Raw genomic sequence first — 14,267 nt, 5'->3', positions numbered from 1 at the left:
TACTTGTTAGTAAGTTTATTCTGCTATACCTAAAAATGTTATTCATTTCATTGAATATGAAATTTCTTCCTTATGTAGTTCAAATAAGCCCATGATTTTTTTCATGGAATCCGACAAATTTTACAGTAATTTTGCTTGCTATAATATACGTTATGTTCATTGGGCTTTATGGGATACTAATTATCTAATTGTGATATAACAGCAATACTGTATTTAAAAACCAAATATAACAAATTATTTATTGCTATTTTTTGGTAAATTTATTCTGTCATGCCTAAAAATGTTATTCATTTCATTGCATATACAATTTCTTCCTTATGTAGCTCAAATATGAATAATTGCTGAAAGCAGTTAACTCATCTGGATGCAATATACTTGTAATATTAATTGAAAACAATTGCCAGTACTTTCTAAGATAATTAATATAGTGCATAATTATATGGCATCAAAACTGCAAATAGAAAGCAAAATTACAGGTGTGAGTTTCTTATGTTATTTTCTTGTTGCTATTCTGTCTCACTTTTGAGATTGCTTTCTAAGTAGAATTTTGTAATGTAATAAAAATTGAAAGGTACAGTTATTTAAACCAAAATCCAATATTGTTATGTTTCCTGAGACCAGGTGCTTTAAACTATTTTGACAATATGTTACTTTTTCAGCTATTACATTTATATGTTGTCTTATTTTAAAATATTTTAACTGGATTAGATATGTTTTATTTCATTATTTTTGTGTTATTTTATAAAGTACTAAATAGAGTCCAGATTGAATCCAGATTTCGTGTTATTTTATGAAGTACTAGATATTGAGTCCAGTTTTATTTAATCTATCTTTTAAATAATAAGGTGCATTCATAAATAGGAGCATGTGTCCAGGTCCTTGTTTTTTTTTTTTTTTTTTTGCCACTCTGTGGGTCAGGGAGGAGTAATAATACATAAATCTTTAATTAATAAAACCAGATAGAAATCAGACCTTTAGAGGAAAGGTTAATCTAAGAGTCTTTTAAGTACTACTTAAAGTAATACTTACATGATGTTGGAATAAGCAATAAATTTCAGCTACATGAATTTCACATTTGCAGGATTTGATTTCTGTCTAGCTTGCAATAAGTAGTTTTTTATACCCTTGATATTTCTGTACCACTACTCATGCAAATACCATATCTGTTTTTAGAAATATGATGAGCAGAACTGGATTTAAGAACATGATTCTGCTGTTCTTCCATTGCAATTTTATTTCATCTAGTAAATATTTATTTTCCTCTTGTTTCTCTATGTGTTTAGATGGGGTCTTTTCCTCAAATCCTGTTTTTCTTTTCCAGTTGTCGTCTATATACAAATTTCTTCCTTTTGCTTCTCTACGTTTTCCAGTTGGCCTGAAATTTACTGCCCCGCACCCCCAACACTTTCTTTTGGTTCTAGCAGTAGATGAAAACTTTGTTCCAATCATTTAGGGATAGCTTCCTTCAATTTTCAGAGACAACTCAGACTTGACTATGATAAAGCCTATTTTTAGGCAATAAATTTGGTCTAAAACTGTCTATAAAGATGGACCCATAAGAAAAGCAAAGTAATAGTTTGCTTTAAGAATAGAAAGCATATTTTAATAATGTAAAAAATTGAGAGATAATGCTCATCGTTTTCATTCTTGTTTAACGGATTAAGATGTTCAAAATTATGTATTTTTATAAGAAAATTACTTTTATTTTGCAAAGATATTTTTACTAAGTGGAAATTTGATGGGTTTATTGCATCCTGCCATAGGTCCATGATACTTTGAGGAATTTATTTGCTTGGTGTAGCTAGTACCTGCTTGGTGTAGTTAGGTCTATGATAACATGAGTAATTTATCTACTTGGTGTAGTAATTTCTTTATAGCTCCCAGCTTCTCGGATGTAGTCTATTTTGTTATTATTGATTTTAGATCATAGGATCCTCATACTCATAGTGCAATGTATTCCATGTAATGTGTAAATAGAACTATCCTGGCAAAATAATCTGTACAGGTTTCTTTGGATAAATAAACCTTAGCAAATGTTTTGATGACTTATAATAACAAAGTTGTTTTACTACAAATTAAAGCAAAATTTTTTAGTATACATGTGTTGCTGCCACAACATGATATATGATTCCTGATGGATGAAGTCGGAAGCCATCATTCTCAGCAAACTAACACAGGAACAGAAAACCAATCAACTCTCACTCGTAAGTGGGAGTTGAACAATGAGAATACGTGGACACGGTGAGGGAAACAACACCCACCAGAGCCTTTTGACGCGTGAGAGGCAGGGGGAGGAAGAACATTAGGACAAATACCTAATGCATGCAGGGCTTAAAACCTAGATAATGGATTGATAGGTGCAGCAAACCACCATGGCACACGTACACCTATGTAACAAACCTGCACATTCTGCACATGTATCCCGGAACTTAAAATAAAAACAAAACAAAACAAATATTTCTCATTTGGAAAATCGCCCACGTAATTAACAGGGCTTGAGGGAAGATTAGGGCTAGGAGAAGGCCACTCAAATCCTAAGGTGCTTTGTAACCAAAACCCAAACAAAAGCAGTTAACAAATCCTAGTTAAAACACTAATGCATACTTCTTGAGGGTTTGTTCTTCCTTCCTTGTGTTGTAGTTCCTAGTAGTAATTCACTTCTAAGAGAGATTATTTTTACCAAAATGAAGAATCTAAATCAAGATACGGCCTCCTTTATTTATCTGATGCTTTAAAGTTAGAGGTGTCTTTACAGCTTCTTTGTGCTCATAGTTTTTCTAGATGGCTTAACTTAGTTAAATGCAGGATTGTTGAAGTCCCTAAAAGAGTCAGATATTACACTAAAGGGAGGCACTTTTATATATTTTTCAGGTTTTTTTCTTAACAGTTTTCATATATTGTTAAGATTTTGGCTTTAGTTGTAAGAAAGCTTGCCCCTGATTGCTTCAAAACAATAATAAGTTGGGAAAAAACCCTTAAGAATCAATAACACTCTGGAGTTATACTGACATCATTGCCCTATTTGCCAACTGCATATAAGGTAATTCACGTCAAAGAAATCAGAACAAATTGTACTTGGGAAAATATTCTTGATATGAAAAGGAAGTGTTTTCTCAAAAGTCAGGCCAAAAAAAGGTTTATATAACATATATAACAATTTCAAAATTCCCATTAGTCCATAACTTGATCATCCTGAAATGATTTTGTAAATAAAGCCTTCCAAGTTCCAATCATATTGAACAATCACTGCAATCAATGAGTTTATGTTACTTGAGTGCTGCTATAACACAATTTTTTCTCTCTGTGTCTATATGTGTGTCTCTGTCTCTACCTGTATATCACTTTGTCTAACAAACTCAAATGAAATAACAGAACTCTTCTGCAGAGTTTAGAGTTTTCAGTTTTTAATTCAAGGCTGTGGTTACAATAAATCTCTTCTAAAATTTTGTCACTGGAAAATCAATGCAAGTTAACAATAGGAAAGGAGACATCCTCACTCTTTTCCCCTCAAACTTGTAAAGTAATATAGGCTTAAATTGTGTGTGAACCTTTTTTTTTTTTTTTTTTTTGATCTGGAACTTCTGGATCACTTAAGGAGACATGGCTATGTCAACATGATTATTCATATTTATTGCTGTACAGTCAGAGTTTTGGATGATGATGGTAGGTAGAGTTTTGAAGCACTGACTCTACCATAAAGTATATCATTTTTCTAACTAAACTAAAACTTTTATTCTTGGACTTTAACTTCCATAAGGTGCCATCCATTCCAAAATGCTATAAAATATCAACCCTCTTTACTTTGATTAATGATACATTGTCAGAGTGATGAATTCTTCTAGAGTGTAATTTGAAAGATAATATCATTCTGGTGGGAAAAAAGTTTAGGTGAGAATTTAGAACAGTTACCAGATGAAATCCTACCATCATACAGTGTAGTGAAGGATGGGGGGGAATCTGGAAATACTAGCAGTAAATCACATCTTTTGGCTCTAGTTTAGCTTCTATCCTATAGTGAGATATATGATTTACTCTGTGCCTTGAAGGCTGTTTTGGTTTGATTTTAAAACATTTTTAGCATGTAGAGCAGTTGCACAGGTAATTTTATACATTTTCAGTTTCTTCCTCCTCCTATTGTTACCTATTAGTACTTCACATTTAAATTTTTATACTTAGAAAATGGAAAGAAACTATCTGTAGGTCGAGTTTTAACATTTGAAAATATTTTATTAATATATGGTACAGTGTTATGATACTTAATATGCATAGTTGTCTATGACAAATATTTTCTAAAAATAACCTTCATATTCTTATTCATTGGTTGTTACTCAAAATGATTATTGTTATATTATTATGTGAAAGGTAGTGTGTTTTCTGTTGTAAATTTAGATATGTTCTTTTAAGAAAAGACAAAGGTTACAGGATATGTCCATTTAAGAAAAGACAAAGGTTATAGGATAAAATCTGTTAACAGTAGTCACTCTGGGGAGTAGTATTTTGCTATAATCCAGATTTGTATCAAATTCTGGCAGGTATTTAGATTGACTCCTGATCTGAGTCTGACAATGTCCTAGATAAACTCTTTTTTTCTGAGATGGAGTCTCACTCTGTCACCCAGGATGGAGTGCGGTGGCACAATCTCGGCTCACTGCAACCTCCGCCTCCCCAGTTCAAGTGACTCTCCTGCCTCAGCCTCCCGAATAGATGAGACTACAGGCATGTAGCACCATGTTCAGCTAATTTTTTTGTATTTTCAGTAGAGATGGGGGTTTCACCATTTTAGCCAGGCTGGTCTTGAACTCCTAACCTCAAGTGATCCTCCCACCTCGGCCTCACAAAGAGTTGGGATTACAGGCATGAGCTACTGTGCCCAGCCTAGATAAGCTTTTATCAGTTCATGTCAATATAATTAAACTATAGTTATATTGATTCTTTAGCAATAAATGAACTTCAAATTTTAATCTATGTTCTAATCCTCATTCTTTTAGATACCTCTCACCTTTTCCCTGCAGTTCAAAAACTGTGACTTAGCCAAAGTCACACAGCTTGTTATGTGGTGACCAAGTCTGGGTTGAAATTAAGTCTGTTGAGTTCCAAACCCACAAACCCATGCTCATAGATATAAAATAAAGTGTACTCTATGTTAGTGGGACCTATTTTCAGCAGACAAAGTATGCTTGAAAATAGGAGGAACCTCCATTTCTTAAATTTTTTATATGGTATGACTATGATTTATTTCTATATACTTGATCAAATATAAAAATAAACAGGCAAAAATAAGTTAAAAACAAAGAAACAAACAAAACTAAATCCCTTAATCCTTGCATATGCAATTGAATACAGAATTAGAGTTTTGTGAATTTTTAAAGCGAGGAACAATGTTCAAATCTGTTAGAGACAAAATTTAATATTTTCAGTTTCAGGAAATCAAAGGTAAAACACATTTTCTGTATCACAAAGACTAACATAAATCTAGTAGGAAAAAGCTTAATTAAGCCAGAATAGATAATTTGACACTATTTCAAGTTATGACATTTTGTAGCTGTTGGACTTTGGCCTAAGCTTTCTGAACTTGAAATTCCTTGTCTATGTAATGGGATCATAATGTCTGCTCTCTTTCCTTATATGATTGTTCTAAGATTAAGAAAGGTAAGGCATATATACACAGCCTTACAATGGAGAAAAGTAATGTTTAAGTGTATGATGTTCTAGAAAAGAACGTTTCCATTTATTTGCTTTGTACTGATTTCAGTTATATACTAAATTAGCAGAACTTTAAGATATTCAGATATAGAATTATATTTTATCAGTTACCTGTGATGTCTATCTTATTTTTTAGCATAAAAAAATGTGGGTTTTTTCACTATTTCTGATTCTCTTAATATGCTACTTAAAAATGTTATAACAATTATTGTAATATTGATAGCAGGATTCATTTTAGAACAGAAATAATCTTTGTTTTCTGTTATTTAAACATATATTTGAATGATAATTCTATATAAAATTACTCCTACAGCTTTTGATATTTTAAAAACATAAAATGAAAACCAAACATGTAACTAACTGCCTCTGAAATGTACAGAGCTTTATTCTAGGACATTTTAAATCAGGCTTAGGTTGGATTATTCTGTTTTAAAAATGTTGGTAAAACTACAGATGTTTCTGAAAGAGTGAAGCATTACCATTGGCTTGAATTTCTTTTAAAAATAAAAGTACTATGTAGGCCTATAAAGGTTTTCTGAGAATCATTGGGAAAATTTGGAGCAGATTCCTCAGGTTTGCATACAGACAGCAATAAATATGCATAGGTCACGTTCGTCATTTTTCATAGATATTTTATGAATTCACTATGAAATAACACTAGTTAATTTGATGTTCACTGATATATTCCAGAATCAGACTGCAATGAATCTTAATAGATTTACAAAAGGTCGTAACTGAAAAAGTTTCAAAAAAAAAAAGTTATGTAATGTTAGCTATCTAAACTGGCAACTAGATGAAAATTTAAAAATAGGAGCATTTTCATGGCAGAGTACAAAATAATTATATCTGATACCTGCTAATTTTTTCTTGTTTGGAGGATATTTGCTAAGAAATAAGAGCTACTTCCTGTCTTCCTCATGCCAAGTTCTCATAGAGCATCTGACGATTTTGAATCTTCCCCTTGGAGTTTAATTCCAACTCAAACTCAGATGGGATCCTAAATTCTGCAGTCCCTAGGCAGACTCTGGTAGTTTCTGACAGAAAACCCTTCAGAGAATGGGGCCTTCCCCAAATTTGCCAGTTCTTTGTCAGTCACTCTGACAGCACGTGGAAAGTTTTTCTTTAAATCCCTTTTCTATATTACTTATTTCAATTCTGTAGCTCTTCTCCCTCCCTGACACCTTATTTTTACCATATGCTATTTTTCCAGGAACTATAGTGGCTATAAAATCATTAAAATATATATGCTTTTTCCTTTTGTGAGCTTATGTGGTATGATGAAATGTGAAATCAATATAGTTAGGGCTGGTAGAGATCTATGCAGGGTATGAAGAGGGTAAACAGGGTAAATACCGTGTACAGTTGGTGGGGTGGGGCGGTGTACAGGGAAGGGTTCCTAGACTTGTAGGAGTAATGGCGTGAATACAGAAGGAGAAGCAAAAGCCTGCCAGGTAAAGATGATGGTAGAGGAGAGATAGCTTTCCTAGTAAGTGAACCTCATGAACAAGGCACAAAATCAGAAATGACTTGGAGTTTATTAAGGAACTACAGAGAGAAGTGCTTCCTGATGTGTCCTTTTGAATAGTGAATGCTTTCTAAAGACATTTTATCATCAAGGAGTACTCATTACTGCTTATTCATTCTCCTACTAGATTAACTATATTTAGTTCTTTAGTTATGATGTGCACAAAATATTACATCTATTTATTAGGGGTGTGCATAGTGGAAAGTTTATGAGTCTTATACACACCTGAGGTCACTTCCTACTTCTGCCACCCACTCACCACTGTGACCAAGGGCAAGTTATTTAAACTCTCTGAGATTTAGTTTATTCTTTCTTTCTTTCCTTCTTTCTCTTTCTTTCTTTTCTTTCTTTCTTTCTTTCTTTCTTTCTTTCTTTCTTTCTTTCTTTCTTTCTTCTTTTTTCTTTCTTTCTTTCCTTCTTTCTCTTTCTTTCTTCTTTCTTTCTCTCTCTCTCTCTCTCTCTCTCTCTCTTTCTTTCTTTCTTCTTTCTTCTTTCTTTCTTTCTTTCTCTTACTTCTCTTCCTTCCTTCCTTTTTTTTTTTTTTGGAGATGGAGTGTCATTCTGTTGCCAAGGCTGGAGCGCAGTGGCGTGATCTCAGCTCACTGCAACCTCTGCCTCCTGGGTTCAAGCGATTCTCCTGTCTCAGCCTCCTAAGAAGCAGAGACTACAGGCACACACCACCATGCCTGGCTAATTACTATGTTTTTAGTAGAGATGTGGTTTCACCGTGTTGGCCGGGCTGTCCTGGAACTCCTGACCTCCAAATGATCCACTCGTCTCAGCCTCCCAAAGTGCTGGGATTACAGGAGAGAGCCACCACGCCCGGCCTGAGCTTAATTCCTAAAACAGTTTTCTTAATTCCTAAAACAGATAAAAATAGTTATGCTTTAGAATTGCCTTGATGGTTAAGTGATATATTGTTTTTAAGATGGTTTGAATTGTATGAGCCCGAACTAGTTCCCTCAGTAGATGGCAGCTGCCACTGTTATACTGGTTGATACAAATGCCAATTTGTCTTTTTAAAGATTAAATTGAATTTATTTAATTCTGGGAGTCATAGAATAACACAAATATGAGTTAATGTATATAAATTATTTAGTTTAACGTATGAGGCTCTTTAATTATATTTTGTTACTTTTTTAATAGGCAAAATCTCAAATAGTATTCAGTGTATTGGATGTTGCCCATCAGTTTATAAAGGATGTTAATCCAGATGAACCCAGAGAGGAGAATAATTCTACAAAGGAAACCAGTAAAATTCAGCATAAACCCAAATCTTTATTTCTCCAGAGGAGCAGCTCTGAGGTAAATTGAGGAAAATATAGTAGACATTTTCTGATATATGTAATTATGGCAAATGCCATTCATGTACTTAAGTTAAGCTACAGAATTTTGCTGATAATTTCATCACATCATTATTTCATATAGATTTGTTCCTTATTAACCAAATACATCTTGACTATAAAAATGTTTTCAAGAAGATTGTTTTGATTCCACTAAATACTAGTCTTTTTGATGAATGATATTTTGACCATATGTCTTTCTGGACATTTTCATCTATGTCAGGAATTGGATGAGTATTTGCGGAAAACATTTTTTAAAAAACCACAATGCAATCTAACAATTTTATATTAGTCAGGACTTCATTCAGAGGAGCTAAAAATATAAAACCTTGCCAAGAGTTTTAAGTGACAGGCAATTGCACAGTTATTTAAAATTAGATTTGTACCAAATTCTGGCAGTTGTTTAGATTGACTACTGATCTGACAATGTGCTAGATAAGCTTTTTTTTTTTTTTTTTTTTTTTTTTTTTTTTTTTGAGACGGAGTCTCGCTCTGTCGCCCGGGCTGGAGTGCAGTGGCGGATCTCAGCTCACTGCAAGCTCCGCCTCCCGGGTTTACGCCATTCTCCTGCCTCAGCCTCCCGAGTAGCTGGGACTATAGGCGCCAGCCACCTCGCCCGGCTAGCCTTTTTTGTATTTTTTAGTTGAGACAGGGTTTCACCGTGTTAGCCAGGATGGTCTCGAACTCCTGACCTCGTGATCCGCCCGTCTCGGCCTCCCAAAGTGCTGGGATTACAGGCTTGAGCCACCGCGCCCGGCCTAGATAAGCTTTTATCAACTCATGCCTATATATTTATAATAGGCATATTGATTCTTTAGCAAGAAATGAACTTCAAATTTTGATCTGTGTTATAATCCTCATTCTTTTAGATGCCAGTCACTTTTCCCCTGCAGTTCAAAAACTGTAACTTAGCTGAAGTCATGCTGCTTGTTATGTGTTGACCAAGTCTGGGTTGAAGTTAAATCTATTGTGTTCCAAACCCACGCTCATAGATGTAAAAGAAAATGTGTTCTATGCTAGTAGGACCTATTTTCAGCAGAGGAAGTGTGCTTGAATTTTTCAGGAGTGTCAGCGTATTTGTGTGGATTTCACTTTCTAATAGACCTGTCAAGGATGTTTTGTGAAGAATCACTGCCTCCTAATTATAACAATAATGTATTGAAGACGAGACACTGCCCTAAATATTTTACACATTATCTCCTTTTGTCTTTTCTTAATTATTCCACTTTTTCAAATGAGAGAATAGTGGCAAGGAATAGTTTTTATAAATTGCCAAAGGTAGAATTGATAATGGAACTTAGATTTCAGCTCAGACCTTCTGACTCCAAATTTCCTGCGTTTAACCATTATGCAGAGACTGTGGCTTTAAAAGTTTCTTCTTCCTGCCTGCCTTTTCATCTAATTTATCCTGTCAAAAATAAATCAGTAGCTAACTTTTATTGAACACCTTATGCTAGGCATTGTACTTAATGCTTTACTTGCCTTATCCAATAATCACAATAACCATGTAAGGTTTGTGCTATTACCCCAATTTAACAGATGAGAGAGAGGTTAAGTAACTAGCCTTACTGGAAAGTGATAGTGTAGCCTCCTCTGTGTTATTTATTAATCTTTACACTAGATGTTTTTCTTGTCTTCATAGGTGACTATGTATGCTGTATACATTGTCTCCCTCATTTTCTTAACTTAAAAACCATTAATTCAATTATTTTATCCAGGAGTGTATATTAAAATCAACTGGAGAAACATTAAAGAAATACATATGATTAAGTTCAGCATCTCCGTGAGTGGGGTTCAGACGTGTGTGTGTGTGTGTGTGTGTGCGTGCGTGCGTGTGTGTGTTCAACAACTCCTCAGTGATCCTGGTGAGTGTTCTTGTTGGGAATCGCTGTTATAGATGACAGAGTACACAATGAAGAGATAACCCCTTCATAGACTTAGTCTTCCTGGGTGCCGAAGAACGATGCTTCTCAAACTTTAATAAGCATCGTAAGAATTGGAGATTGTTAAAAACTTGCATTCCTGGGTCTGTCACCAAATTTGGATTTTTTTTAGATATTTACCTCTGGGTTAGGGCTCAGGAGTCTGATTTTTAGTTTAATGGCTAGAAGAACCAAATGGTACCAACGCCTGATGCCTCTCTTATGGCCTTTTTAATGGAACAAAGCCAATGACACATCCTTGGAAAGAGGTACAGTTCACGAAAGAGCTTACATCTTATAAGCTGAAACCTGGGTTTAAAATAATGATGCTGTTTTTCTTATAGCATTGTAACATTGGGCAAGTTCCTTAGCTCTTTTGATCTTCTGTTTTCTGTTTTGGAAAGTGGGGATATTAAAACACGTCATCTTACAGGGATATCATGTACTTAGAGAGTAACGAACGTACAGCATTGAATTTCTATGTGCATCTTCAAATTTCTTTTAGAATTGGGCAAGGTCATATTGAACTCTGAGTGGATGTGATATATGACAGTTTTGAACTGAAACGTTTAAGAGCTAATGTACAACCCTCCAGCTTTTTCTACCCTGCCACAGCTATGTGGAAGCTGGTATTCCAGTGGCATAACTCCAAGATGCAAATGTCTGACATCTCTGATTCATTGCTTGGAAGGAAGCTTCCCTGGAGAGCTGCTGAAATTGCTGCATATTGAAATAATTTTATATTAAGTCACTGAGTTTTCAGTGCTTGTTCATTAGTGTAGCATATATACATAGACACACTGACATATTGCTTACTGGATACCAATAAGTACCTTCTCACAAATACTCCTAAGAGTCTATCTTCAAACTAAATTTATCCCCTCTTCCAAAACCTATCAATGTTATTGTTGAAGGCACCCTACCTAGCTTTCCAAGCCAACAAAGGCAATTATTGTCTATTGTGTTTTCACTTCCTCCTCTGCACATCCAGTTGGTTACTGTGTTAGTCTTCTCAGGCTGCCATAACAAAATACCTCCAACTGAGCGGTTTAAACAAGAGAAATTTATTTTCCACAGTTCTGTAGTCTAGAAGTCCCAGATAAAGGTGCTGGCAATATTGGCAGTATTGATTTCTGGTGAGGCTTTACCTCCTGGCTTGTAGGTGGCTGCCTTCTTGCTGTGTTCTTATGGGGCTTTTCTTCTGTATGCACATGCATACAGAAAGGAGAGAAAGGGGGAGGGAGGAGAGAGAGAGAGAGAGGGAGAGAGAGAGAGAGAGAAAGAGAGAAGAGATATATGATACCTCTTCGTATTTACTTATTTATTTGAGACAGGGTCTTGCTCTGTTGCCCAGGCTAGAGTGCAGCGGTGTGAATTCAGCTCACTGCAACGTCCTCCCATGCTCAAATGTTCCTCCCACCTCAGCCTCCTGTGTAGCTGGGACCACAAGTGCACACCACCACGTCCAACTATCTCCCTCTTCTTAACAGGATACCCAGTCCTATTAGATTAAGGCCTCAACTTCATGATTTCATTTGACCTCAATTATCTCCTTATAGGCCCTATCTCGAAATGTAGTCACATTGGGGGTTTGGGCTTCAACATATGAATTTGCGGAGGGAGATGCAATTCAGTCCATAATAGTTACCATGTCTCATATAGGCTACCAGCTAAAAACTCTTGAATGTTTGGTCATTTATTCTAGCCTTATTGCTCTTTCAGATACTGCAATTTTTTCTTTATAAAAAGATTATCAATGGAAAGTGCATTTCATTCTCTTCCCTTCTAGGAGTCAGGCAATCCTTCTGGTTTTGTATGTATGTATTTTTTACACACAATATGTTTGCTCTGCAAACATGCTTTTTTTACACTTAACAATGTAGTTTTTATATCCATGTAAGTACAATATACAACCTTCTCATTCTATGTAGTGACTGTAAAGTACTCCATTTATTGGATGTGAAAAGACTTTTAAAAATCTAACTTTCACCGATCAGCATTTACGCTGTTTCAATCTTTTGCTAGTATATGCTAAAACATAAAGTATAATTTTGAATAATGTGGTTTTGCATAGATATATCAGTATGATAAAATCCTGAAACTCCTACATAAAAACTTATGCATTTGTAATGTTGGAATGTTGGTCAATGTGGGTAAATGTCTGTACCATTTTGATTGGTTTCCTTGCAGCTAAACACACTATTTCCTAATTTCCCTCTCTTTGCCACATTGGTATATGGGACTTTACAATGATTTTACATGTCCAGTGGGTTTACGCTCCTCTATGCAGCAGGGAGAGCCCTTTATATTCTTCCCCCATTTCCCTTTCTACCCTTTATATTTTCTCATTCTTTACTTTTTGCTATATCAATACAAACTGCTTGTAGTTCCATGCCACCAATGCTGTTTGACTCCCATGTCCTAGCATACATATCATTTCCTTTCTCTGGAATGCTGCCCTTGGCACTTTTTGCTTATGGAATTCTTGTTTTATCTTTCAAAATCCGATTCAGACATCGTTTCCCCTGAGTTTTACCTGCTTCTTGCATCGTTTTCTGTTGTGGACTTACTAACCTGTGTTTCTGTGCCAACAGTTAGCATAGTGTCTAGTGTCTGACAGGTCCTCAGATACTTTTTGCTCATATTTAAAATTTTTATATACATCTTTAGCAAAATATGCTGAATTGTACTCTAACACACTGCCTGTTTATTTTTCAATTGTGGGCTGAATATAGAGATTTATACTCTCATGTCTTAAAAGATACACATGAATATTTAGCAATTTGATCAGTGTTGGTAATCCACATTTGATAATTCAGCCACTGGTGTGGGTTTTATTTTGCTTGGGTTTCCTAATGTGGCTATTCTCTTTGATTCAGTGAATAGCTTCCAAATACTACCTTTATTTTCTTGTGTGCTTGACTGGATTTATATTTTGTACTGAATTCATCTCTCTACAGCCATCATTAATCTGAGGAGCATGCATTGTATTACATGCATCGATGAACTTCTTCATTCATTCCACTAACTTTTAATGAGCACCTACTTTGTGCCAGGCACTGCTCTTGGCACTAAGAAAAAAGACAAAATCCCCAACTTCGTTATATACTAATGGGTAAAGACAGGCAGTAAATAAACATAGAATAAAGTCACATGGGAGTAAGTAATGGGAAGAAAAATAAAACAGTTAAGGAATTATTAAATGGTGGAAAGGGGGCCTATTAATTTTAGAATTGGTAGTGAAGAACTTTCTGAGTAGGTGATGTTTGAGCATTTCATTGAGTCAATGAAATGAGGGAATGGCTATGTAAAGATATGGAGAAGTTTCATTCCAGGCATTGGGTATAGCTAGTACAAGGCCCTGAAGAGGAAATGTGCTTGATGGGTTCTCAGAACTGCCAGAGTGTGAGACTAACTGGTGCAGGGTTAATGAAAGGAGAATGGAAGGAGGTAAAATAAAAGGCAAGGAAGTACAAGTTTGTGTAGGGCAGTATAGGTCCTGGTAGGAACTTGGGGTTTCATAGAGAGTCAACGGAGAGTTTTGAGCAGGGGAATGTCTGATCCGATTTACATGAAAAAAAAAAAAAAAAAACCCTGGGTTTTTTATTTTTTAATATGAGAAGGTTGTGGGGAGTAGGAGATTGGGGACATAGGGAGAATGGATACAAGGCACTTGCACCTTTACAGAGAGAACACTGGTGAACAGCATAAAGATAAGTCATCAGTTCTATAGGCTCTCATCTTCATAATTTCTGAGGAGACCATTTATAATTG

The 14,267-nt window shown here is 35.1% G+C and overlaps 1 protein-coding gene across 2 annotated transcripts in view; it reads left to right on the top strand.

The window, feature by feature from the left end:
• ZBBX (zinc finger B-box domain containing) overlaps positions 1–14,267 on the top strand; it is a 175,561-nt gene that overhangs the window by 75,722 nt on the left and 85,572 nt on the right. For both annotated transcript variants that reach the window (XM_033211621.1, XM_033211620.1), the window contains one exon: positions 8,375–8,533. In XM_033211621.1, coding sequence (XP_033067512.1) covers positions 8,375–8,533 — 159 coding nt within the window. The remainder of the gene's footprint in view (positions 1–8,374; positions 8,534–14,267) is intronic.

Source organism: Trachypithecus francoisi, unplaced genomic scaffold (genome assembly GCF_009764315.1).
Source record: "Trachypithecus francoisi isolate TF-2019V2 unplaced genomic scaffold, Tfra_2.0 Lachesis_group0, whole genome shotgun sequence".
Classification (NCBI taxonomy): domain Eukaryota; kingdom Metazoa; phylum Chordata; class Mammalia; order Primates; family Cercopithecidae; genus Trachypithecus; species Trachypithecus francoisi.
Note: the sequence above shows the minus strand (reverse complement) of the source record. Positions and strands in the feature narration are given on the sequence as shown.